At 48.0% G+C, this 27,353-nt stretch overlaps 1 protein-coding gene across 1 annotated transcript in view; it reads right to left on the reverse strand.

The window, feature by feature from the left end:
* Positions 1-7,321: 7,321 nt before the first annotated feature.
* The window catches only part of daam2 (dishevelled associated activator of morphogenesis 2), a 72,670-nt gene continuing 52,638 nt past the window's right edge, over positions 7,322-27,353 (reverse strand). The window contains exons 6-26 of the mRNA XM_084481806.1: positions 27,036-27,353; positions 24,812-24,922; positions 24,611-24,714; positions 24,315-24,381; positions 24,049-24,166; positions 23,332-23,470; positions 20,875-20,933; positions 20,474-20,658; positions 19,774-20,085; positions 19,286-19,393; positions 18,148-18,177; positions 16,316-16,422; positions 15,194-15,278; positions 14,625-14,731; positions 13,705-13,793; positions 11,547-11,715; positions 10,973-11,080; positions 10,517-10,577; positions 10,051-10,182; positions 8,441-8,611; positions 7,322-7,926 (exon numbers count right to left, since the gene is read on the reverse strand). The exon at positions 27,036-27,353 is cut by the window's right edge and continues 16 nt beyond it. Coding sequence (XP_084337932.1) covers positions 7,714-7,926; positions 8,441-8,611; positions 10,051-10,182; positions 10,517-10,577; positions 10,973-11,080; positions 11,547-11,715; positions 13,705-13,793; positions 14,625-14,731; positions 15,194-15,278; positions 16,316-16,422; positions 18,148-18,177; positions 19,286-19,393; positions 19,774-20,085; positions 20,474-20,658; positions 20,875-20,933; positions 23,332-23,470; positions 24,049-24,166; positions 24,315-24,381; positions 24,611-24,714; positions 24,812-24,922; positions 27,036-27,353 — 2,793 coding nt within the window. The 3' untranslated portion in view covers positions 7,322-7,713. The remainder of the gene's footprint in view (positions 7,927-8,440; positions 8,612-10,050; positions 10,183-10,516; positions 10,578-10,972; positions 11,081-11,546; positions 11,716-13,704; positions 13,794-14,624; positions 14,732-15,193; positions 15,279-16,315; positions 16,423-18,147; positions 18,178-19,285; positions 19,394-19,773; positions 20,086-20,473; positions 20,659-20,874; positions 20,934-23,331; positions 23,471-24,048; positions 24,167-24,314; positions 24,382-24,610; positions 24,715-24,811; positions 24,923-27,035) is intronic.

A 27,353-nucleotide genomic window follows, 5' to 3' on the forward strand; every position in this document is an offset into this window, starting at 1 on the left:
TTTGCAAATATTGTATATTCAGGATGTCTAGGACAGATAAAAGATGCAAAGACAAGCTGAGAATGTTACTCACAAACAACCAGTTGACAACTAAAACAGGACGTAGTAGGCCTATGCATCAATATATTACATATAGGCCTAATATATTTTATGTTATTATCTTATTACACTTAATATGAAGAATGCTTGTACTTTAACATTGTCAAACCTCATAACTTGATCTGAATATAATTGGAATTAGACTATTTTTTCCCAAACTTAATTTTAGCCTTCCTTATTTAATTTCACACTTCTCTGGAGACAGCCTTTTTCTCCAGAGGATCTCCAGAATAACAGATCTGTTTATTGTTCATTTATGTTCAAGTTCAAGTTCAAGTTAAAATTATTTTATTAATCAAATGCACCACATAACAGGCAAAGCAGTCATAGATGGCAATGACATTTTTTTAAATCATATATATAATAAGATAAAGAGCGTAACAAGGTACAGTGCAATAACTGATTCAAGCTATTTTGTTACCCAAGGCTTGTTATATGGATAAGTATCAACCTTTGGACATAAGTAGGCCTACATTGGAAGTAGTTATTAATATTTAGATATACAGATGGCGCCAGAATCAGAGAATGTAATGTAAGCATTTGTAGCTCCAAAAGTTGAGACAGTTCTTAAAGTGTCTGGTGAAAATTGAACCCAGGGTATTCTGCATGAAAACAGATCAAATAAGCCTCAAATATAATCTCCTTTTTCTTTGATCAATCAGTAGGCTATACAGCCTGCCCGAAGCGAACGCTAACAGCCCAAATGGCTATGGTGCGCATTTTTTAACCAGTGCACATTTTTTAACCTAATATTGCTCAAAATAGCACCAGACCTCTGAGGTAGCATGACTAGGGCCCCTACACATAAAACAAAGCACCAACAACGTAGTTAGCGAAATTACGTCACAAGAGCAACTCGTGCGGGTTGTGAACAAGGCATCGCGACCGCACCATAAAGTCCTGACGGTGTATAATAATAATAATAATAATAATAATAATCAATGAATAAATCAATCAATATGGCTATAAAATAAATCCTGGAATAAATACACGAGGAATAAACACATGAATGTAAATATATAAATCACATTTATTTCATGCAACGCGGTATCACGCCTTTTTTGTGCTCATCTCATCTGACTGTACCTCAACGGCCGCACGTCCAGAGGAAGGCCCTTTTCACCGAGAGAAAATAGTTAGGCCTTTATAATACACCTAAGACTGCTGGACGACTTTTGGATGTTTCAGAAATAGGTCTGCAAGAATTTAAAAATAATTGAAATAAATTATAATCATGACTAGACAGGTGCTTCTCAATGAAAGAGAATATTGTGGAAAAGTTAATTCATTTCAATAATTATATTACGGTATATAGATTCATTCCACCAAAAGTGAAATATTTCAAGCCTTTATTTTATATTAATCTTGATGATTATGGCTTCGATCAGCCTGCTGAGGTGTTATGGAAGCCCGGGTTTCTTCGATAGCGGCCTTCAGCTCGTCTGCATTGTCGGGTCTCGTGTCTCTCATCTTCCTCTTGACAATACCCCATACATTTTCATTGGGGTTCAGATCAGGCGAGTTTGCGGGCTAATCAAGCACAGTAATCCTATGGTCATAAATTAGGTGTTTAAAAAGCTTGTCAGCTTGTCAGCAGAAAGAAGCATGAAGTGCTCTAAAACGTCCTGGTAGAGATGGCTGCGTTGACTTTAGACTTAAAACACAGTGGACCAACACCAGAAGATGAGATGGCTCCCGAAATCATCACTCACTGTGGATACTTCACACTGGACTTGAAGTATCTCTCGGATTCTGTGTCTCTCCATTCTTCCTCCAGACTCTGGGACCTTGATTTCCAAATTAAATGAGCGACAGACCACTGAGAGGAAGACGCTTGTCTCTGGTTCAGGGGTGGCTTGACACAAGGAATGCAAAAGTTATAGTAGCCCATGTCCTAGATAAGTCTGTGTGTGGTGGCTCTTGATGCACTGAATGATGCATTTTTGAATGGCCTTTGATTGACAATCCTCTTAGGGCAGTGGTTATCCCTGTTGTTTGTGCACCTTTTTCAACAACACTTTCTCCTCCCACTCAACTTCATATGAATACGCTTGGATACAGCTCTCTGTGAAAAGCCAGCTTCTTTTGCGATGACCTTTTAAAGCTTAAGGCCCAATTTGGAAAGTCAAATCGCCTAACCTTTATGCCACCTTTCCTTAACCTTTGTGGAAAACGTCATCGGGTCAAGACGAAATGAAAAGGTGCTTCCTTTCGAACATAGGAAAAGACATCAATGTTTAAAATGAATTCGACTCCCCTTTTCCTAACCAACGTCATTGTGCGACACTAGTAGAGTAGAGTATTGCTGACCTCTAGCGTCTCTAGCGTGGAACTACAATTTTCCGAAGATGGACTACAACAAGCTCTTTCGATTCATGCGTTCTTGTCGTATTGATTTCAATCAGGTTGTCGCCAACTGTGAGAGAGAAAATCACTTAGGTCGGACATGGCCAACGGGAATGTTTTAGGCCACTTGAATCCCAATTCACATGTGAAAAAAAGAGGCTAAACATATGTTGATGTTGAAATTAAGTTCCCCCAGTCTTTCTTAAATGTGAAGTTGGCATTTTATTTTCTTCTCTTCTCTAATGCTTCACCGCGTCTCTCATGCGTCTTCTCGTAGAGTCGGTAAACTTCGTCAGTGGCATGTTGCTTTAAATATTGCCGCCGTAAAGGATTATGGGTTATAAACATCTCCTTTCTTTTCGTAAAGGTTGGTCAGGAGTAACCTATGCTAAAGATGTGTTAAAGGTTGCATCCTGTTTCCTAAGCATTTTTTGAGTATTTCCTGGGTCATCTCGTTAGGAAAGGAAATTTCCTAAGCAAAAAACAGAATCCGTAGAGGCCCTTTAGCCCCATTGTGACTGTCTTCTGCACAACTGTCAAGTCAGCAGTCTTCCCCTTGACCCCAAACCAAACCTTTGCAGGTATTTTGAGGTCTTAGCTGATTAGAGTGACACCTTGAGTCTACACTATTGAACTTTGTCACAATATTCACATTTTCTGAGATACTCAATTTTGGGTTTTCCTGAGCTGAAAGCCATAACGATCAAGATTAATAAAAAATAAAGGCTTGAAATATATCACTTTGGGTGTAATGCATCTATATAATATGAGTTTCACTTTAAAAAAAATTAAAATTAACTTTTCCACAATATGCTAATTTATGAGACTCATCTGAAATTATTTTACATATCCTATTCTGACCCCTGCTGGGCAGTTTTTTTAACAATGCATCCACCAGGCAGCATTAGCTGCAACTCTGACCCCTGTTGGACATTTCGTAGTAATGCACCCAACGGGTAGAATTTGAAACAAATCAACTGAAATAAAGAACAACCTCCATGTTAGGGACAAAGGTTTATTGTAACCCTACAAAAGGACACAGGGATGGCAAAGAAAATAGAAAACTAAATAAAATCATAGAAATGAAATAAGGGAAAGACATTCTCATTCTTGTACAAGTCTGAAAGCTATTCAACGTACATGGACCACTGTATAATCATATATTGTCATTTTTTAATTAACATTTTATTTTATTGTAATGCTGTGTATACATAAAACATGTAGCAAACTTAATAAGGCAAATAAATAAGGTACAATTTACACGAAAACGTAACATTCCTCAACCTTCAGTCCTTTAAATCTCATCTCAAACATCGAGAATGATGTGCACATTGTTAGAACTGTACATCCTTCGGTGGAGGTTTTCAAATTTTCTTTGTAACCATGAAAAAAATATAGAGATCCCCACACTTATACATCTTCAAAAAGTGGGTGCAAAATACTTTCTTTCGGGAGCAAGTACAAATTGTGGAGTCAAAAGTGTTGCAAGCGATTTCATACTAAAAGGGTCTTAAGAAGTCAAAGGGTCCCACTCGGTGCACCTTGTTTGAGGCATGCAGGCTGACGCCCAGTGGCAAGTGAAGGAACTGCATTATGGTGATGTCATCTCCCCCCTTGTTATTTAACACACACCGAAGCAAGTGGCACAGACAGGATAAAAATAGGATTGGAAAACAACAATGCTAATGCACTCTTGTAAAGCTGTAGCAATATGGAGTCGTTTTTTTTTTGTCGTTTGGCCTACAGATCCACTGGTCTCTTTAATCAATGTGTTGCCAGTGGCCCTGTGGGAGTGTACTCAGCCCCCCCCGCCCCGCCCGTCACACATCCAAACCCACTTGCACTGTGTCTTTTTTGTCTTTCTGGGATGCACCCCATTATTTTACCATCACTCCATTGTGCAACTCATAATTTCCCATCCCTCCATAGTGCACCTGCACCTCATCATATAGATCATATACTGTACATACACTATTTTTCTTTAGATCTTTTTTTTTGATTACCAAATGATCGCAGTGAATGGAAGTGTGCCATTCTGAAAAAGGTGCATTGAAACAAGTTTGTTTATTACTTTTTTGCTATCTTTTACGCTCCTAAGCCAGTCAACACATCCACACTCTAAGACAGGTAACAATATGATTAATACTGACCAAGTTGCCATTCCCATCGGTAAATGCTCTCATGTACAATATGGGTTAAAGCTATGTGTAAGGAACATTCTAATAATCTGAGAACTGAAGTCAATTATCTGGGAGTTACTTTTGGTTTCATTAACTGTAGCAAAGGGGGAGACACAGGCGCCACACACACCCAACCTTTTTTTTAATCTCAGATGAAAGCCTTTTGAACTGAAGAGGGCCTCTATATATTTACCAGAGACATGAGAGGCAATCACTTTGCGAAATAGACCTGGTTTTGTTCAGGGTAATGTCTTATAATAATAAGATTCTATGGCATTTAAAGATGAAAAACACACACTAGAGGTGTTCGAGACCTTGTGTTTTAATAGATGTCTTAGGTTGGCTCCCTTGTGTTTAAATAGACGTCTTAGGTTGGCTCCCTTGTGTTTAAATATACGTCTTAGGTTGGCTCCCTTGGGTCTTTTTACACTGTCAAGTGGCTTATGATTCAAGTGCTATCATTCAAGACATATTTGCATTTCCAGCATTTTATCTATTTAGAATCAAATCAAATATTCAATTGACAAAAGAATGGGGTGCATTTAATGACAGTGTAAATTAATGTGGAGAAACAGGTTTATTTGATCACCGCTTGTAACAGGAGTGTTCTTTTAGTTCCTTGATTTGTGCATATTTGTCTTAGCCTAAAGCAGGATTTTTTGAGTTATTATTTTCCATACATTATTTTACACACACACACACACACACACACACACACACACACACACACACACACACACACACACACACACACACACACACACACACACACACACACACACACACACACACACACACACACACACACACGACTTTGTACCAAAAGCAGAGCAATCCAGACCTTTCCATTAAATAGCAACAAACATCCATTTGGCCTTGTATCTTCCTTCAGTCTACTTACTTGTAGCCCAGGGAATAATCATTTCAAACTCCCCTAGGATACAAGTGGACCGGGGCCACAGTGGGCTCCCATCTCGTCTACAGACTTGGTGAAGGGCGACTTCATGTCAAATGTAAACAGGAAGTTCAGATCCTTTCCTCTCCAGGCGCAGTGTGTTTGTACCCTGGTACAGGCCCGACACAGAGCATTCTCATGGTTATGCTCAGGTTTTTAGTACAAATCTCTCAAAACACCAGTATTTCCATCCAAACCATCATCAAGACACCTTGTGTCCAAGGTCTGATTTTGGCAACGTCAACACAGGCCTGTCTATAATTTCAATCCTTTTACTATTTTGATAACCAAATCTTTGCATCGTTTGTGTTCATCCTGTGCTTATCAACATATGAACTGACATTCAACATGATTTCAACATAAACAGGCTAATGTGTATCCCCCCCTCGCCCCATGCAAAACTTCAAGGTGTGTTTTATAGAAGAGCACAGTGGGTTAAGATGTAGTCGGTACTAAAGGGCACAATTCTCCCTTGGAAAGGAAAGTGCAAATGTGGGGAAAGGAAAAGCAGATGTCCTAATAATTGTAAGTAACAAAAAAAGTACAAAAGGTAAGGACATTTCAATAGCAGTCCGTTTTGCAATGTGAAGACATAACCTCAAATGTGTAGGTGTATACAAAGACCAAATAATGCAATGAAAACATAAAAAACCGACATCTTTGCAATTAGCTTGTCTGCATCTAAATATATATACTCCTAAGTGCAGTATATCTTGCATTAATACATATACAATTTTCCACTCTTTGGCACTCGGTAATGCCAACGCAATATTTCTCTTCTGGTAACAATTGCAGAAATAACCCAACAGAGGTCTGACCCCTGCCCTCTTTACACTGTGAACCCAGCACACGCTGCAAATATGTTTTTTCCGTGCCATGTCATCAGGAGCCGTCTGCCAGAAAAAAAAAAAAAGCCTCCTCGTCCTCAACTGTCCGTCCGTCCGTCCGTCCGTCCGTCCGTCCGTCCGTCCTCCCTCCCTCCCTCCCCCTAACTGGGAATGCTGTGTGCTGGAGCAGCCTCTCGGGTAGGACAACCAATATACCCAAATCTGCCCCAAGTATTTTGCTCACACACTCCCGCTATAAGAGCAGCTCACAAACATACACACATACATCTGTAACGGTCAAGATTTGCCATCCGTTGTCTCGTTGCCGGCCGCTGAGGTTCCGAAGGACTAGCGGCTGGTCTGCGTGTCTAGGAACCGTCGGCCAAAGGGTGACGTGGTGTTGCGGGACAGAGGACAAAGCAAAAGTTTGGCGAACAAAAATGAACAAACGGGACGTTGTATCACACCGAAATGTCCCATTTAGAAAGTTCTGCAACGAAGCGGGAGCGACCGTCTCGCCCGGGAGCGGTCCGGTCCAAGCTCGTCCGGTCCGGTTCGGTCCGAGCTCGTCCGGTCCGGTCCGATCTTGTCCGATCCGATCCGAGATCGTCCCGTCCGATCCGATCCGAGCTTGTCCCGAACGGTCCGAGCTCGTCTCGACTGTTGCGGGTGCCCGACTTCCTGTTTGTTTTGAGAGACAAACAGGGGTTTCCCTATAAGGGGGGCGGGCAGATCTACTGCTGATGTCACACCGGGGGACTAGTGGGTAGTTGCCAGGAGAGCACGGAGACACAAGGTCAAATTCCGTTTGACCTTGTGTCGGTGAGGGAGGGGGGGGGGGGGGGGGGGGGCGGGGCGGGGGGGCAGTGTGGTCATGGCAAATGCAGAACACATGGGGGGGGGGGGGGGGTAATGTCATCACAGTGGTCCACCTTAATATATCTCGGAGGGGAGTTCAGGCGGAAGTACGGTGTGGGAGAGCCGCTCAACTAGAGTTTGGCGTAGAGTGGTGTGACGTCCTTCAATTGGCATGGCAGGGCACGCCCACACAACCACACACACACACACCCACACACACCCACACTGCAGCACGGGTCCGAGTGCAGCCCGTGTTTTTTTTTTTAACATAGGTCCCCTTCAAACTTCATCGATGGCCTGGAGGAGCCAGACTAAACGTAATACTAACAAGTAATAAGCAAGGTGTAACTGCGTGAGAGTGCGCCGCGCCCGCCGGGACCGCCAAGCCGCGGCCGACTCGCGCCGGTCCATTTTGGAGTCAAGTGTGTGTGTCACGAGCCCGCTCCGGTTAGTAGGTGACCTTGGCCACGGGCCGCTCCCGCCCGGCGCCGTCCGCCAGGCTGGTGACCGAGCGCTTGCGGTTGCGCTTGAACTTGTTCAGGTCTTTGTCGAAGACCTCGCCCGAGCGCAGCGCCGACACCAGGTCGTCGAACTCCCCGCCCACCTCCTCGGCGCCGCCGCCCTTCTTGGACCGCCGCTCGCGCTCCCTCTGCTCCTTCAGCTAGGGGGCGACAGAGAGCAACAGGGCCGGCGTCAGAATCAATCCCTCTCTCTCTCTCTCTCTGTCCTCCCTCTCCTCCGTGCCCTTCCCTCTCGTTCTCTCTCTCCCCTCCTCTTTCTCTCCCATCCTCCCTCTCCCTTTCCCTCTCTCCCTCCCTCCCTCCTCTTTCTCTTCCATCCTCCCTCTCCCTTTCTCTCCCTCCTCTTTCTCTCCCATCCTCCCTCTCCCTCTCTCTCCCTCCCTCCCTCCCCCTCCTCCTCTCTCACCATGGCCTCCCTGCGGGCCCTTCTCTCCTCCTCTCCTCTCCTCCTCCTCCTCTCTCACCATGGCCTCCATGCAGGCCCTCCTCTCCTCTCCTCTCCTCTCCTCCTCTCTCACCATGGCCTCCATGCAGGTCCTCCCCTCCTCTCCTCTCCTCTCCTCCTCTCCCCCTCCTCCTCTCTCACCATGGCCTCCCTGCGGGCCCTACTCTCCTCCTCTCCTCTCCTCCCCCACTCCCCTCCTCCTCTCTCACCATGGCCTCCATGCGGGCCCTCCTCTCCTCCTCATCCTTGCGTCGCTGCATGTTCTCCAGGTCCAGCCGCGCCTCGCCGAATGACTGCAGGAAGGTGTCGAAGATGCCGAAGAACTCGTCGGGCTGCATGCGGCCCTCCTCCTCGCCAAAGTGCTTCAGGGACTTGTTGTACTGGACAGAGGAGAACCCCCACATATGGATAGAAGGATGGATGGATAAAGGAAATAAGAAAAAGAGAACGGATCAGTATAGCAACCCATGGAAACGCATGCTTTTATTTAGTATTTTGCACACAACAGCAGGCTTAAACAGAATCTATCTATTTTTAGTATAGATTTGTGTGTCTACGACACACACACACACACACACACACTTTATGTAAGACTTTGCTTTTGGACCACCATATGTCTCCTCTCTCCCAAGCTGTGCCTTGCTCGTGTGCCAGGACATACTTGGGAGCCAATTTAGCCTCCGTATTCTCAAAAAGTGAGATTGCCCAAACAGATTTCTCGATGGAAAGCAGATGATATCAACCCAGATCAGAGCCGGCTTTTCAATTGAGGGTGATATTAAAAAAGGAGTTTGAATAGTACCATTGCGACCTGTGAAAGTGGGTGTAAAATGCGCGTGGAATCTGAGTTAGCGGTGATATGTGGCATTGTGCGAGTGTGCTTTGTACGAGTCACAGAAAAAAGCCCATGCCTCACACAGCTTTGGTTAAATGTAGAAACACTCTTTTCTATCCTTTCATTTATTGTCACCGATGACCTAGATTCAATATTTTCGTCTGCTTGCTTAAGCATACAGACACAGATGTTGTCCGCTGTACACTGGTATTAAAAATGTCACAGTTTTGCTGGTGGAGAGACACTACGCATTGCCTTGTCTGTAATGCGTGGGTGCTCGGACGTCTGTCAAATCCCGACCAATCTCTGTGGATGAGATGCGGGAATAAATCCCTTCCCAGCTTTGGCAGCCTCTGTGCCAATAACCCTCCGTGACCTTGAACAACTGTAATCCCTTTGTAATGGATGTCGTGCCATGTGCGGCGAGCGATACACAAACTTATGGAAAGACACACACACGCGTACACACACACACACACACACACACACACACACACACACACACACACACACACACACACACACACACACACACACACACACACACACACACACACACACACACACACACACACACACACACACACACACACACACACACGTTGCCATGGAGACCCTGGGTGGGTGGCTTTGGTTGACTCATGCTCATCCTCCAGTGGGTCAAAGCCAACAGAAGACTGCAGGGGAAAACCCTGCGCCTCTGCTCTGTGTCCACGGAGGAGCAGGAGGAGCAGGAGGAGGAGGAGGACTATGGGATGAGGACGAGGGAGAGCTACCCCAAGCCGACCGCTTGGGTTATGTTTTGAAAACACTGAACTGGAACTTCCCTGGGATATTCCCTCTCAGGGTATATTAGCCTCTGGCACCCCCACACCCACACGTTTGGGCGAAACGAAAAGGAAGGAGCCAAAGGCTTCTATACCAGGTGAGGGTATACCTATGGCTGACCTGGGGGCGGGGGGCGGGGGGGGGGGGGAGGATTACCTTGTCCTTGGCCTCACTCAGCTGGTCCTCCAGCTCAGAGAAGCTGAAGCCCGCCACGGTGATGAAGTCACCGATCACGGCCACAAACTTGTCGCCGCGCTCCTGCGCCCTGCTCTGCTGGTACTGCAGCTCCTGTACCCGGGGGGGAGAGGAAAGGGGGTTGAGAGAAAGCGATATAATAATGAAAAAAATAATGCAAGTGCACACAAACGATAGCAGCTTTCAACAGCCGCGACATGCTCCACGTTCAATATTGGATCTCAAACGGGGTTTCCCACCATGCAACGGTGGACTACAAAACAATTCCTGTCGCGCCTTGGTTTCGCTTCTGACACGACGCGGATTTGAGCGGCAGTGAACACATTTTTTGGTCGCCCACCACGACCGGGCTCCGGCGCGTTCCTTATGGAACACGCCCGCACGTAGCGTGGGACGCGGCTGCAGCACGGAGAGGACCGCCACTCACCGCCTCCAGAGCCCGCAGTCCAGTCTTGATGTTGTGCACCTCCTTCTCCAGCTCTGCCATACTGTGGGGGGAAGGGGGGAGAGAGAGAGAGACATTTAAGAACCAGTCTCTTTACATGATGGTATCACCTGTTTTAACTGTAGACCTTTGGGTTGGGTTTCAGCAGCTTATTTTACTGACTCACCATTCATTTAATCCATTCAGTAGTTTATATTCAGCAATTGTTTATCTTAAAACAATTATTGTATCTATGATATGATTATTACTACTATTTTGTTATTTTAACACATGCATGCCACAGTGGGAAGATCTTACACACACACACACACACACACACACACACACACACACACACACACACACACACACACACACACACACACACACACACACACACACACACACACACACACACACACACACACACACACACACACGTGTGGGGCTGGTACTCACTTGACTTTGGCCGCCTCCTGTATACTGCCCAGGTCCTGCTGGATTTGCAGCGTGTCGGGGTAGTTCTTCTCAAAGATCATGATCAGGTAGTGCAGCATGGTGATGTTCCTGGCAGACACACGGCACGGTCAACCCGCTTGTGTAGACATAGGTCTGAGGCATTAGTCAAGCCTAGCGCTATGGACGTCTAGCACAGCTTCAAAGGGGCTCTACCAGACCGCATTAGACAAAAATAAACTTTGACCGCTGAAGATGATTATGAGGGGTAAAAACCGCTACAAACTGCCATTACTACTATAAATCGATTCAGCAGAGAGCATATACTGCATCAAATGTCGTTTTTTCTTTAAAAAAAAGGTACAAAAGTATGATTAACTATGCCGCTGCATTTCTATACTTTATATTGCAACCAACATCTCTAGAAGTGGAGAAGCAGCAACCAGAACTGCCTGGATGGAGAACTTCCAAGTGCTTCACTTCCAAGAGACACCAGTGGAGCAGCAGTCCACTCACCATCCAGGAGTTTGAATCCGGAAGGCATTACTTTTCATTGATGTGAGCGAGCGCCACCTACCGGTCTATGCTGGACTTGGTGTCGGCGATCTTGTTGAGGCTGGAGACCTTGAAGCCGTAGGCGTTGCCGCGCTGGCCCTTGTTCATGAAGTTGCCGAAGGCCAGCACCACCTCCAGGACCTGGGTGAGACGCTGGCTCCGCACCACCTCCTTGGAGGCGCTGAGGATGGCTGGCCGAGGAGAGGGAGAACAGGGCGGTTTAGCGTTCGTTTTAATGGCTATCTGACGGAAGAACACCCACTTAACGTAGGAAACCAGAGCCAACCAGTGACTTAGTTGTTCCGTTTGTCTTCAGAAATATTGATCCTCATAAATGGTGAACAAAAGGTGTCCAGAACCTCTTGCTCTTCTACCTGAAGGAGATGGGTGAAGATGGACTCAAAGTGAAAACCCTGTGCCATTCATACACCAACATGTACAAAGGAGACACTAGCCAGCTTGAACTGGCCCGTTGTACTGTACTTATTGTGCTCTTTTCCTTTCGCAACTGAACGCTGGCTAACATATGTTGTATGCTAAAGCCTGAGGTGCCTTAGGAGGAAGACTCGGCCCTCGGGCCAAACAAAGAGAGCTATAAGTCAACTCGTCAAGTGCTTCCATTGGTCTATTACCCAGAAGTCCCCTCTGTCTAGAACCCCCCCCAGTTTGAACTGTATTGGCTAGCAGCAGGTGCTTTCCACTCCCATGCTGGTCCGCCTCCATGTGAACCAGAGAACCAGAAACAGAACCCATATTGTTGCAGTTACGACTCTTCCTGCCATTACACAACATGGGAAGCTCTCTCTATCTCCCCCCCTCTCTCTCTCTCTCTCTCTTCGTCTGTCTCTTTCCCCTAGTGTGTGTGTGTGTGTGTGTGTGTGTGTGTGTGTGTGTGTGTGTGTGTGTGTGTGTGTGTGTGTGTGTGTGTGTGTGTGTCTCTCTGGACGGAGCGTCCCTGTTTTGGCTCTGTGCAGCGTCTCTTCTGCTGCGCTGCCATTGAACCCACTGGGTGGTCCTGGGAAATGGAGTCTTTCCTTGTGTTTCCATCGGTATATCACAGAGAACCGATGAAGACATTGAAGCACTGAAATTGATGAGCAGGCTTAATACTGAAATACTAATAGGCCACAGTGCGGTGTGTTCGTAGACTGGCACCAATACCCAAACACCACGCTATAGCTCCTTGCTCTGACAACTTCAACTTGAAACCTCTTACCACTCCAGGGATCTCTCTTTCATCTATGAGAGATAAATCTCTTTTAAACCAAGCATCATATTATTCACGTATTAGTGTACCGTTAGTTGTAATGCTATTCATGTGATAAAGTACCTTTCTGTTTTCTTATACTACAGTCTCCAACAGAGGCATACAGCAACAAAGAGCTATAGTCTCTGGAAGGAACAGCCTTCCTTCCAGAGACGGGAATGAGTTCCAGTAAATTCTACCAACGGCTTGGTATTGGTTGATTATTAAATGAAAGCGCACAGAAAACACACACACACACACACACACACACACTTTGGCTTCCCCTAGAATACTTTCCCTTGCTCTTTGATGCATCAAGCCGGAGTCTTTACGAGACTGACTCTCTTCTCACAACATGTGCCAGTTTTCCAAAACAGCTTCCCTGGTAACCTAGCGTTATATATTTAAGCAAGGAAAAAGGAACAACTGCAGCATACAGTAAACCACACACACACAGTGTGTGTGTGTGTGTGTGTGTGTGTGTGTGTGTGTGTGTGTGTGTGTGTGTGTGTGTGTGTGTGTGTGTGTGTGTGTGTGTGTGTGTGTGTGTGTGTGTGTGTGTGTGTGTGTGTGTGTGTGTGTGTTTGTCTTCCCCGCATATAACAATTCCCACACACACGCAACTAAGAATTTTCAATGGGTCCTTTGTAGACAGACCAATATTTAATATGCTTGTTATGTTGTCCCTCTTAGTGTGTATTTCTATTCACAGCCATCGTAATCTGACCACCTAGATACACATTCTAGGAATTAAATAGCATCCGGTTACCCTTTATATGAACGTTGTAAGGAACACAAAAACTGTTTTGAACAAACTATCCTCACAAATTCTACAATTGGGTTCATTTATGAACTTCTAATGACACATGAATGTGAATTGTGGCTTGTGGATTGGTGAGACTCTTGTGGCTCGTCTGTGCTCCGTTTCTCTCACCTTCAACCTTGGGCTTGGTTTCTGCCAGTCTCTCAGCAAACTTCTTTTTGAAGAACAGCGCCTGCATTCTCTGCTGGTAGTGGTCGATCCTGAGGGAGCCATAGAGACAGCATGTGAGAGAGGGAACACAAACCATTGGGCAGGCCTTAACACCACCCATCCATCAGCACTGCAACTCTGTCCTTAGACACGCAGCAAGGTTTGCTTCCATTTGTTTCGTATCGATGTGCATAATCCTGCATTACCAACCGGCAGCTTAAATGTAATGATCATGTAATATTTGACGTCATAACGTCTTTATTTCGCAGGCTCGCCTCAGACACAAAGACACTCATTGCAACACGCAGAACACTGCCCCCCCCCCCCCCCCCCGCCCAGCCCATCAACCCCTCCGACCTAGAACTTCCTATCTTCTAAAATGAAAGAGGCAGGAGCATTCGGTTTCCTTCACCACTGGGATTGTCTTATGCTGGGACGTCGGTGTCAAAGCTGCCGCTCTCCTTCCTTGGCCTTGTGCCATGTTACGAACAAGCGTGGATTCTCAAGGGTTCCTCACGTCCTCTGGGGTTGGGTGGCCGACACAGACGGCACAACGCGCGCTCTCAACAGGTCACCGAAGGAGGAGCGCCGGAAGGCGTTTCAAAGGGGCAGCGGAGGCTTTGAGTGGCGAACGACAAGAGCTCAACCCTAAGAGGGTGGCCTAATAATACATCGCGTAAACCAAGAACGAGTTCAGACTGTTGTTTTGTACTTACACGGAGACTGTACATTCAAGTGGTTCTCGAGATAAGCTCTTAAGGTTTATAAGCCTTCTTCCCATCTGGATCGCACCCCCCCCCCCCCATAAAAGATCCCTCAGAACCCTTCCATGCCGGGCGCGTTTCAGTGTTTCAGAGGAGCAGGGCGGCGCTGGTGGTTACCGGCTCATCTCGTAGAGGAAGCGGTCTGCGCGGGCCATGCGCTCCAGCTCGTGCTTGTGTTCCTCCAGCAGGTCGATGTCACTCTTCTCTGGGATGAACTTCAGCAGCTGCCGGGGGGGACGGCGGGAGAACCGGAGAACAGGGGTGAACACACGCTCGCAGGCAAGGCCCGGACGCCACTCGATACGAGACGTCACAAAAATAAAGAAAAGCTGCAAATATACTTTGGCAAAGTATGTCCAGATATTGACTTTATAGCCTTATAGCCTTCTGTTTTATTTGTCAGAACCTCATATGTAATGAATGTTGCCCGTATTAAACTTTTTGCAGGACACCAGTTTAACATTGTCCAATCAATATATGAACTGCTCAAATATAAAACTGTGAGCTTTTCCCCTCTAGCATTGGCCAATCGGCCAGTTAGGATGCCTGGTTTCCGCCTACAATACTTTGACAGACAAAGTGCAAAAATACTTTCTAGATTCTAGTTAATCCAAATTCAAACAATGGCGGCAGTTGGACGACTATGTTTTGAATGGATTGCTCTGCCATCGTTGCGGCGCCCTTACCTGCTCCAGCATGTCTTTGGCTAGCTCCTCCCTCTCGTCCATCTCCAGGATGGCCCTCCTGATCTCTTCATTGCTCATTTTTAACCTGCAGCACAACAGTCACACATTGCTGCACTACGTGGTATTGTCCCGAACAGCTTCTTAGGAAAAAATGTGTTCAATGAATATTGATCCATCTGTTCAGAAACTCCATTGTGTGGGACACATGTAATTCTTGCGTAAAATTGAACCCATACCCCCTGAACACACACACACACACACACACACACACACACACACACACACACACACACACACACACACACACACACACACACACACACACACACACACCCACCCACCCACCCCCCCCCCCCCCCCCCCCTCCGTGGCCAATAGTGCACTTATAGCTTTCTCACTTGTGCTCGCGTACAGAGCAGATGTGGTTAGTGCATCTGATCAATGGTTAAGGGTGGGCTAGTTGTGATCAATAATGTGCTCAACCGGCCCAACAGAGGCCACAGACTCCTGGCCGCCCCGTTCGGCCCTGTTCCAGGCCCCCGGGGATCGCTCATCCTTTGAAAATGACCTCAGCGAGGCTGACCCCCACGCTGCTGTGCGTTTGTCAGTTCTGAACCCCGAAAACCTGGTAGATCCTTTTATGGATCCGCAAGAGGGGGAGGGTCCAATTTCGGTGTCTCTTAAAGAACGAGGCTGTGGTGGGGTAGGGATGTATAGATGTTGCAGCCATATTGTGAAGCTGACCCCTAAATGGTGCACATTGATTGGAGTTAAGGTATAGTGTGTCACTGAACACTTGCTGGGAGGCCACGATCAATTTTGAGTGACGTTATGGATGAGAAGTCGGGAGCAGAAGTGTCTTAGCGCTCTGTGCTTTGTTCCCAGCCCACTTTACCAAAACGGAATCAATGAGATGTAATTCGATTACTTCAACAGATGTCCTGAAGCATGTCCATACATCTCAACACCTCAACACAAAATGATATGCACGCCGTGGTCTTCATGCTTCACACTCCTTTTGTTTGTGCACAAAAGCCCAGACCAGAGATGTGCTTGACCGCGTGCGACCCCTCACACGCGGACGTTCAGAAGGCGGCAGCAGCAGCGTCTGAGACCACGTACTTTGAGAGCAGGATGACGCAGTTCTGCGCGCGGCGGCCATCGATGACCGACAGCTCTTTCACCTTCCTCGTGTTCACGTACAAGTCGTCCATAGACCCCGTCTCTTTCTGCACGGAAACAACACAAAAAAAACGAATAAACACAACAAAGAAAGCATGTTCGATTTCGGAAAACAACAAAAAAAAAATTCTCTCCTTCCCCCGACACGCTAGTACTGAGTTGTTACGGTTTAGCTGCGATGCCTCATATCTGACCGGCTGCGCTAGACGTCACGCTCCGGTTTGGTCGGGACCGCAAGGACACGACCACATCTAAAGGCCGTGGAGAGGAGCCGTTATGGAACCGATCACTCTGGGGCTGTTTTAATAAAGCTAACCAGTGGAAACCCGACGATCGGCGGCGTGATTAAGTGCCGGGCAACGCGTTGCCAAATCATCCGTCAAGAGCGAAAACGCTGGGCCGCCACGAGTTGAAATAGAAGCCCTGGCCAAGTCCTACTGCATGTATCAGGTGTTGCGCGGTGTTTATGAGAGAGCGAGCAAGAGAGCTGAAAAGGCGAGTGTAGCCATGAATCCTCTAGACCGAATCATGCAAGGCATATAAAAACATTCTGAAAATGTCGTGAAAAGGCTCGGCCGCCATTGGTCCGTTGGGCAAGGCACAGCAAATCCAGCGGCAGTCTTGGGAGCCAATTGGTTTTGGCGAGTAAACACCGGGCACATTGCACCCCCATAAACCTCTCTGCAGAACAGGAAATAAAACCTCTGTTGAGGCCTACGAGATATTTTTGCAAAGCGCCACACAAATCTTGATTTAGAAAATAATATGTATAAATAACCACACACACACACACACACACACACACACACACACACACACACACACACACACACACACACACACACACACACACACACACACACACACACACACACACGTAAAGAATACTTCTGTCTGGGACTTAAATGTAAAAATATGGAACTAAATATGGAGTTTAGTGGAATAGCAAATGCTATTCGTAGCCTCATCTTGTTTCCTGCCCGCTGCGGTAGCTGGGCAGGGTGTGTGTGTGTGTGTGTGTGTGTGTGTGTCAAACAGATGCCGACTCGTTTCAAGGGCCCATGTTGCCCTCTGTGACCGACAAGACAAGACAACACAAGACCCATGAAGGTCGGCACTGGAGCAAGGCCCCCAACGGCCAAAGACATTTATTCTGCACACATGCTCAAGGGCGTCTCTGATGGGACTACGGTTCACACACAAGTATCCATGTACGTGGCGTGTCAGTTTTTCTTCATCTGCAACTTGAATCATGCAGATACAGAGGGTTTTCAATGTGGGGGTCACAATAAAACATCAGGACTGAGGCGATGGTACGGTTATGGGGACGATGGCACCGGCACAATGACAGAAGCCATGCGGACGTGTAGAATTAGTCGGACAACGTTAGTAAACCTGCCACTGTGAGCACCCCGCCCCCCGCCCCCCGCCCCCAATTAAGATCAGATGTACTTTAGTACACCCAGACGTTACTTTGTTCTTTATTAATCCAGTACTTTCTTAATCCAGAACAGAGAAGTCGTTTCCCTTTCTGGATTGAGGCTCATAAAAGCCAAGGCCACTTTTATGGAGCTTGTGAAATGAGTACAAAACATAAGCAGAGGAACACCAAACACAACAGACACACACACAGACAGAACATTCACAGATTCACTTTCTGCACTCCCCCCGTCCCCCCGTCGCCCTTCCCCTTCATGATGACGGTCTGACGAATCACAGGAGGAAATGGGAGACAGGGCGGTGTATAAAAGCTGCGGAGGCCCTCGACTCACCTGTTTGAAGGACTGGTTAGTGAGCAGCTCCTGTCCAGCCAGGGGAGGAGCGCAGCGAGAGAGGAGGAAACAAAGCCCACACAGTAAGTGAAACCAGCAAGCGACAGGCCAACGCTTCAGCGCTGGAGGTGGTGGAGCCACAAGCAGGAGTTAGGACTTAAAAAAAAAAGAGCAAAAGCATCTTCTAGGGTCTCAGCATCAAGAGAGAGAGATGAGCTGTAAATGATCTCACTGTTGGCACATTGTACACATCGAAGAACATATGATCAGGGTTATCCTGCAGAGATCTAGTAAAAAAAAGATCTACTATCAGCTATCTAGATCTACTATTGCCGGTTGGAGCGGGGCTGTCATCGTAGCCGTGGGGATGCCCTTTACGGCGGCGATATAACTACAAAACCTCCCTGCTGCTCTGCTAAAGAGACCAGTAAAACACCCCCCGTTTGAACACATATCAACTGAAATTCACCGTCAACAGCCACGGCACCCCATTCATTTAACTACTCTGTCCTGTGGAAAAAGCTCTGCGTTTCATGTGGCTGCTACTGTAGGAGTGGAAGGCTTGTAACCATTTTGTAAGGTTTCCACAGGGAGATATGTATTGCCCTCCCATCGCGCCTGTAGCACACTCTGTATCAAAGCTGATTAATAGAAACCATATTTGTGATGAATCAGCCTCTACTCCATTAACAGAATAAGAAGGCTCAAGCTGAAGTAAACCCTGTAGTGCAGTAATGCATTAGGGGGAATTTTGAAAACCATAGTAAACTACTGGGTAATGTTGTTCTAAAGTTGGATGGCTTTGTGCATTACTTTAAGCTACATAGTTCCCTTCTCCATCTCCACGCAAGCATGCATTGCACGCGTGTGCACACTTCTACAAAATGTCATTCTGGGTGACCGGCTGCTGTGAGCAGAGCCCATGCCTTTGTGGCACACGTGCAGAAGCACAGCCACACTCAATCTATTTCAAAAGATAAATCGATTACTACGATCAATAACACACAAAGGCAAGCCCTCTGCCCTAATCCATACCCTCCCTCACCCTCCTAACAACAACAATGTTAAGTAACACAAGTGCAGTCCAACATGTCCGTCCCGCCCACAATGCAAGCCTGGGGGAAAGCAAGAAGCGAACCTGCTGTCTCTGGTACGCTGAGAACATCTTCTCAATGTCCTTGAGGTCCAGGATCTGGAAAGCCCGCAGGTCATCTATGTCGTGCCAGATGGTTCCCGTGATCTTGTTCTGGGAACAAAAGGCAAAAAGAATTGAATTGAAGTGAAGATTCGATTCAGGATTTGAATCCCATGCTGTGTCTGCACATGAGACTAGTAAAGAACTATGCCTGGAAGACGTTTTAAGAAACATGGGCTGTTCAGGTTGGTGATCATTCAGGTTATCTTCCTATTATTGCATTAATAGATAGTTGAACCTTTTGAAAGAAACCTACAGTTTACAAATAGGATCTTACGAGTTCAGAGAGACTTTGAAGTGCATTTTATACCATGCCACAATGGTGGGTCATCCTACCATCACCGCTATTTTATGAAACCGCCACACACATACTTTTAATCTACGGGACACATGCAAAATGCATGCAGTGCTTGGAGTCCAGACTACGATACCTCTCCCAGCTTGGCCCAGTTGAAGGACTTGAGGGGATGGGAGGGCTGGGGGATGGACTTGGAGCGCTGGCTGCTCGTCAAGCCGAAGGAGGGCGGCGCCGGAGGGGGCGGGGCTCCGAAGAGAGGCGGGGCTCCGGGCGGCATGGGCGGGCCTCCGGGGGGAGGCGGCGGCGGCGGCGGAGGAGGCGGGCAGCCGAAGGGGAGCAGAGGAGGAGGAGGAGGCGGAGGGAAGCCGCCCATCATGGGCGGCGGAGGCGGAGCCACGGGGGCGCCCGGAGGGGCGGGAGCGGCCGGGAACGCCACGTTTCCTCCCTATCGAGACGGACGACAAGAAAGGTGCAATTCAAAGAGTTAGAAGAATTAGACCATTTAAGAAATCCGATCAGCGTTTCAAAAAGGGCAGCCTTCGTTGCGGTTATGCAAACTTCCCGCCGATTTGTAACCCTCGTTTATCTTTAACAGGAATAAACCCTTGGTCAGGACAGCGTTGTGAGGTGGGGCTCCAGTAACTACTTGACCGACTGTGGATCATTTCAAACCGGTGCCGTCGCCGTCCAATACGGTAAGTGCATTATCCTTGAGGCCTTTCAGTCTGGGCTCAGGGCCCGCGATCAAACCCTCCCGTCTCCGCGGAACAATCGACTCCCAATTAAGAGATTGCTTTTGCGTCAACGCATTGACGCAGCGACGCGAGTCTCACCGCAAAGTCGTGGATCCGCGACGACAGGTCCTGGACGTGCTCGCGGGCCGAGCGCAGCTCCTCGCCCTCGCGCTGCAGCTTGTCCTTCATCTTGTTGAGGGTCTTCATCATGTCCTCCTTCTCCGAGGTCTTGGTCTCGCACTCCCGCTCCTTGCGCTCCAGCTTCGCCATCAGCTCGGCGTGATCTGTACAAAACAAAGGAGGAAAAAAAAAAATCACACACACACAACAACAAAAGTGTATAGTGACGGCCGCAGATGGAGGCTAGAATGTGTATTTGAGAAGCGTCATGGTGATACAGAGTGTGATAATACGCGTGACTTGGTGTATTATCAGCACGTTGTGAGGTGCAGTTCCTTCGTGGACCACCAGGGCGCAGTGTGAGCAACAACCAGCCTCACCTTTCCTGAATTTCTCCGCCTGCTCTCGCCACTGCTTCACCTCATTCTCGTTGACCAGCCTGCAGGAGGAGAACAGGAAACGACACGAGCATGAAACTGAACCTGTACATGGTTACGGGACATGGCACGGGCCTCGCTCATTCAAGAGCACTTAGGAAGCAGGCAGGGTGGAGTTAGGGGTCTGCTGCAGTCTCTTACGAGGAGCCGGGCCTCAAACATTTAATGAAATTCAGCTTTGTATGGTTTGGCAATTATTCTTTTACTGGGAATCATGGTCGATTTCCCAAATATGCGCATGAAATTTGGAATGCTTGCCAGTTCGGAACCGCATAAGCTGCATAGCATAAGCTTTATGGTTTCAAGTTATATCCATGGTGATGGCGAGCTCCAGACGGTTGGTCTGCATGGGTTTTTAGTGGATCGTTTTGACGTGAAGCTGAGTCGACCGGTCACATTAATGATGCCAGAGAGAGAGACCTTGTGCCTTTGTGTATAAGTTGAATCGGATGGAAAGTGTTTAGAGGTTATGAGATGGGAATAGAGATTGAGACGGGACACCTGGAGCCTCGGAGGTGGCCGTGGCTAGATCTGAGAGAAGAAGAAGACAGGAGAATAATGACGGTACGGGCTGCAGCAGGGGGCACAGAGAGCAGGCAGGACACACTCAGGGCTCGTAGTACAGCAGGTCACTTTTCACTGGTGACTACGAATTAAAAACACAAAACACTTTCTTCACGCGCTTGTGTTCTCAACAAAAAAAAAACGTGTGGACGTTATAATAACCTCTTCTTCTGCTGCTCAAGCAAAAGAGTCACAGGCCGTTGGCCTTTATTTTGTCAAACATTTCCACTGTCATAAATATCTTTTGCGTTTTTCTCTTCAGCAGGAAGAGTGTTACATTTCTGGTCAGGAGCGCGAGCGGGCGGTCAGAGCCGTCGCCACGCCAACCGCCCAGTGATTAACAACCAGGTCCTCTGTTTGCTCACACACACACACACACACACACACACACAACTAAGATATTTGCCCTCGGCAAGCGGCCAATGTAATGGACCAAAAATACATCCCGTACTGAAGGATAATTAGCCCTCCCTTTCTGGACACACCGCAAGTCTAACCCAGACTCCGGCGGGCCGTGAGGCTGGCCCGGCCTAATGGCCTCCCGGTTGACTATGACAGAGAGGTACTGGTCGCCTTCACCAAACCTGCAACTAAACAGAACTTCACTAAAGTGTGCTGCTGATGGCGTAAAAACAGCAGCTGTAGAGCCAAAGAGGGTGATGGGCGGGTGAGGGGTGTATTACATTGTCCAAGTCCCCCCACCGCTGCTGCACTTTCACTGGCGAGACTAAACAAGGGAATGACTGATGGAGCCCACACGCTCGCCAAACAAACTGGACTAGGGGAAGACCCAGAGTGAAGAGCCAGATGAAGTAGAAGAGAGGTTGTTACAATTAAGAGAGAGCGTGTGTGTGTGTGTGTGTGTGTGTGTGTGTGTGTGTGTGCGTGTGCGTGTGCGTGTGCGTGTGCGTGTGTACACGAGCCAGGGGAGGAAGATCCATCACAAATAAAGCAAAGTGTAGAAATGTAAGTAAATTATCGATTTGGAGGGAGGACAGGCAGGCCATTTTAAACTCCCAGTGATACGCAGAGGGCTGCTTTTATGCTTTGGAAAGGAGAACTGTTTTTCCGAGTCGTCCTTTTATTGCCAAGCCAGTGCTTCGCAGCACCTGAGCAGGGCCAGACTGGGCCGGCCGGCCGGGGCCTAATGGGATTAGGACCGTTTCTCTTTGATCTCGGGCTTCCGCTTTCATGCCACTGGGAGCCAATGGAGCGCCGCTTCCTCCGACCTCGCTGCCACATCACCTTCCCCGCCGTCGTCCAATCAAATCCCAAACCCGCGCCGCAGGGCAGCAAAAGGGAGAAACACAGAAGCCGCAGCTTGGCACACAACTATTTCTGTTTGTGTTGTTTTCACGGCGAGGAATAATTTATAGACGTGGCCACCCGTTTATGGCATATTCTACTGCTTGTTTTGCTTGGCAGTGAGTGACTAGTTTTGGGGCAATTTTAGGGCTTTGTTTTTTCGTCTTAAGTGTCTTTTTGCTGAGGAATGAAACACAAATTGTGGTCGACATCATGCAGCTCCTCGCTGGTGAGGCTGTGAGAGCGCACTAGGAAACTAGGAACCTTCCGGAGACTCGAGCCAACACACAAACCGAGAGGGGAAAAAGAGAAAATCAGACAACATGGAACTAGACAGAAGGATGGGGACGTGTGTCGCCCAGTAACAGTAAAGTGCAAGAGTGACTGTGTGCACAAGGGTGTGTGTGTGTGTGTGTGTGTGTGTGTGTGTGTGTGTGTGTGTGTGTGTGTGCACAGTAGTGTGTGTGTGTGTGTGTGTGTGTGTGTGTGTGCGCGCGCGTGTGCGTGTGTGTCAAGTTGAGGGCGGCTTACATGCGGATGATGTTTTTGACGCTGAAGTTCTCCAGCGGCGCGGCGTCGGGGTCCTCTCCCTTGTCGTCCTGTAAGACGATCTGCTGGAGGATACGGTCCAGGAGCTGCCAGTGCTGCAGGCTGCCTCCGCCTCGCTTATCTGGGTGGAGGGAGAGGAGAGAGACACAGAGGGACATTGAGAGACAGCCAGAGAGAGGCAGAGACCCAGAGAGAGAGAGACAGAGACAGAGAGAGACACACAGACACAGAGAGAAAGAGTCAAACAGAGAGAGACACAGAGACACATTGAGAGACAGACCGAGACACACAGAGACAGAAAGAGTGAGAAAGTGACAGAGAGAGAGAGAGAGAGAAAGAGTCACACAGAGAAAGAGAGAGAGCCAGAGAGAGAGAGGCAGAGAGAGAGAGAGCGAGAGGCAGAGAGAGACATGTTCTCAATTACAACTCTCAAAATGAAAGCACATGGTGCCGCTTACAAGCCCGACCGTATCGCAACCATCAACCTTCATCAGAAGTTTCCTACGCCTCACCTCACTGAGGGTTGCTTCTATCCCTCACGTGTGACTTATACTGTTAACAATAATAAAAATAACAATATTAATAACAATAACATTTAAACCAACATCAAATGTCAGGTAGTGTCAGAGAAGTGCGCCGCTGGGAGTGTAATAACTCCCGGCCGATATGTGATTTCCTGTGACCTTTGGGGAAACTCACAGGGCATCTGCAGGCAGTGTTGGAGTATGGAGATGAGGTATGGGTAGGCCTCCGTGTGGTTCAGCTTTTTCTTGATCAGCTCAAACATGGCGCCCGCACTCTTTGTGTCAACGTGGGTCTGCCGGTAAAGAACCCAAAGACGATACTGCTTAACCGGCACTTATACACGACTGTTACAGTCAACACAGCACAAGTGTAGAATTACTACTACTACTACTACTACTACTACTACTACTAGTGAGTACAAGATGAATAGATGAACTCACCAGATCAAAACGTTTGGCCAGTTCAGAGTCGTCTTCGTTACGCACCATCTCAAAGAAGTCCAAATGTCTACGGGGAGCGAGAGACAGGCCAAGACAGGCCGAGACACAGAGAGAGAGAGAGAGAGCGAGAGAGACAGATAGAGACAGCCAAAACAAAACAAGACAAAAATTCACCCACAGAAACTAAAATTTGATTACAACAGAGCCTGCAAGTTCCTAAACGCCCACCAAGGCATAAACACATAAAAACTAAAAACGCCTCGTTCCCATTGGTCGCGCGACGGTCAGACACGCACCTGTCCAGGGTGGCGTTGTCGTGTCCCCGGAGCTTGTCGATGACGGGCTGGATGCCCAACATGAGGAACTCGTACCGCAGATGCAGACGAAACTCCAGGTTGTCCTGATGGAGGAGGGGGGGGGGGGGACCAAGGGGTGAATAGGAAGCCCAACTCTTGTATTCCCTGACAGGAAGGAATGAGAATGACAGCGGTTCTGACCTCCCCCGCGCCGGCGTTCAGCACCGCGTTGATGAAGGACATGATGGCCGTCTTCAGGTTGACCTCGTCCTTGTAGCGACCCGTGCTCTTGTCCAACTCGTTCAGCAGCGTCTACACACACACACACACACACACACACGCATAGAGTCACACACACACACACACACACACACACACACACACACACACACACACACACACACACACACACACACACACACACACACACACACACACACACACACACACACACACACACACACACAGAGACACGTGTAAGACATCAGCTTTATGTGGGTGGGGTAATTGTGCTCATGGCAAAAGGAGTACCTAAAAAGTACTTTAGGTACTCCTTTAGTATCTAAAAAGGTGATCTTATCCAGTTAGAAAAGGATACCATGAGTTATAAAATTGAACCAGGCCATTGCTCAAACCCTCTAGTGCCTGGTGGGGAGGGTGGGGGGGTACCCTCCAACATAGTTTCACACCCTAGAATCATTAAAAAAACAGGCAAAAAAAGGGTTTAGGGTAACAACATTGGTTGAAATCACCCTTTGGTGTTTGTTTAACCCAAGGCGGTTTGATTTACGGTGCCCTTGGTGCCAGTAAGTTCTGTCTTGTTGACACAGTCATGCTGGTTACCATTATGACCCCTGCCCCCCCCCCCCCCCCCCCCCCCAACCAATCTTATGCTCACTCCCCACGGTTGCTTTTAGCGCGATGCTTTATACCTCCACACAGCACGTCCCCAGTGTGGGCGGCTAAGTGTTGCGCTGACCCTGTGCGCTAAAGTGCACATCTGAGCATTGGCTCGCGCGCGCGGGTCCCACGAGTCGTCAAAACGGGCGCGCCATGACTTAGCCTCCCCCCCCCCCCCGACAGAACAAGCCAGTCGGCCCCCATTAACCCGAGACCTCGCATGACTCACGTCTTCACCAATGGCATCCCAAGTATTTGGGTTCCATAAGTAATAAAATAAGAAAAAACAACATACCACATTTATAGCACATATACTTCCCAAGCCATGTTTCTGTCCAATGGCAAACGAGACACAGCGGCATGTTGAAACCAAAGAGTAGTCCTTAAAGGATAACTTTGGGATTTTTCAACATGGACCGTATAAGCAACATTTTGGGTCTGAGTGACTAATTACCAATTCAGTATAGCGTGAGAACGCTGCAGCTGTAATCCGCGAAACGGGCTGCAATGTAATCTTCTGGGCAATAGCTGCCCTTCAATGTTTTTGCCCCTGACGGGTTCAGATTGTTATAATCAGTGTCTGACAACAATATTTGAAGGATCTCTACAGAGAACACAACTTTTGTTAGTGTCAAACCGGGTCTCGACCCAGGAGAAGTCTCGCCCTGAAATCTCACTCTCTGGAGAGTTGAGTTGTTGAAGGAAATGCCCATACTGTCATCACAAATCTCAACCCCCCCCTTCACCCAAAGGTTTGAGTTAAAACTAAGCTTCAGTTTCTGTAGACCAACACAACAAACTCTTGCCAGCACTCCTCTCTCCAACACTCATTCTTCCACCACTCAGGGAAAGTTCCTGCAACAACACGACTCTGGCGAGATTTCAGAGCGAGCCATCTCCATGAGTGACACCTGGCTAACAGACCAGATAAAGCAAAAGGTTAAAGTTAAAAGTAGCATCTCAATGTGGGGATCCCGTCCATCATGCTGTCAAGACACTTCTAATTACAATCTGAGCAAGTCAGTGGTAGAAAAACACCTTTTCTTTTTTTTTTTTCGTCAACTTGAGCCGTTATTGGGCCAGCGGGGCGAGCCGAGCACGGTCAGGAACATTGACTCAACGCTTCACCCTGTTATGATATTTTAGTCCAGGAAAGGCCGCCGAGACAGGATCGCTTTTAACTCACTTTATTTGGTTAAGGTTATTGGTCTATTGTCTATCGTCTATGAAACAAAAGGAGAGGGATCGTAGATAACACGCGTGGAGCGTCTCTAAGCTTTACATCTAATCGATACGCCGCCAAGAGATTCTGATTCTAAAATGGCGGAGTCCGAGTTAAATAGCCAGGTAGAGGTGGGCGCCTTTAAAAGCCCGCCCCCTTTCATCTATGTATGATCAGCTTATGTTATGTTTACTCAGTATTGTGGCTATGGAGAATATTATGGCTGAAATATGTTACAACCCACCCACCCTCCCTCCCTCCCTCCCTCCCTCCCTCCCTCCTTCCCTCCGGCGGCCGACTGACCTGGAAGCGGGTCCTCTCGGCGGCGTACTTCTGGTAGTGCGCCATGGCCTGCAGCACCTTCTTGTGGCCGTCGGGCACCAGGCACACGGCGCCCAGGATCTCCAGCACCGCCACCTTGGTCTTGACGTTGGCCGTGCGCAGGCTCTGCGAGATGGTGTTGATGCTCTGCGGGTGCGCCAGCACGTGCGCGCGGCCCTGGGAGTTGTTCATCAGCGCCTTGATGCAGCCGATCACCGAGGTGTGCACGCGGCTCTCCGACGTCTCGTAGTCCATGCTGCGCAGGAAGTTCAGCAGGCAGGTGAGGCCGTCCAGCTCGAT

Source organism: Micromesistius poutassou (genome assembly GCF_964030765.1).
Source record: "Micromesistius poutassou genome assembly, chromosome: 17".
Classification (NCBI taxonomy): Eukaryota; Metazoa; Chordata; class Actinopteri; order Gadiformes; family Gadidae; genus Micromesistius; species Micromesistius poutassou.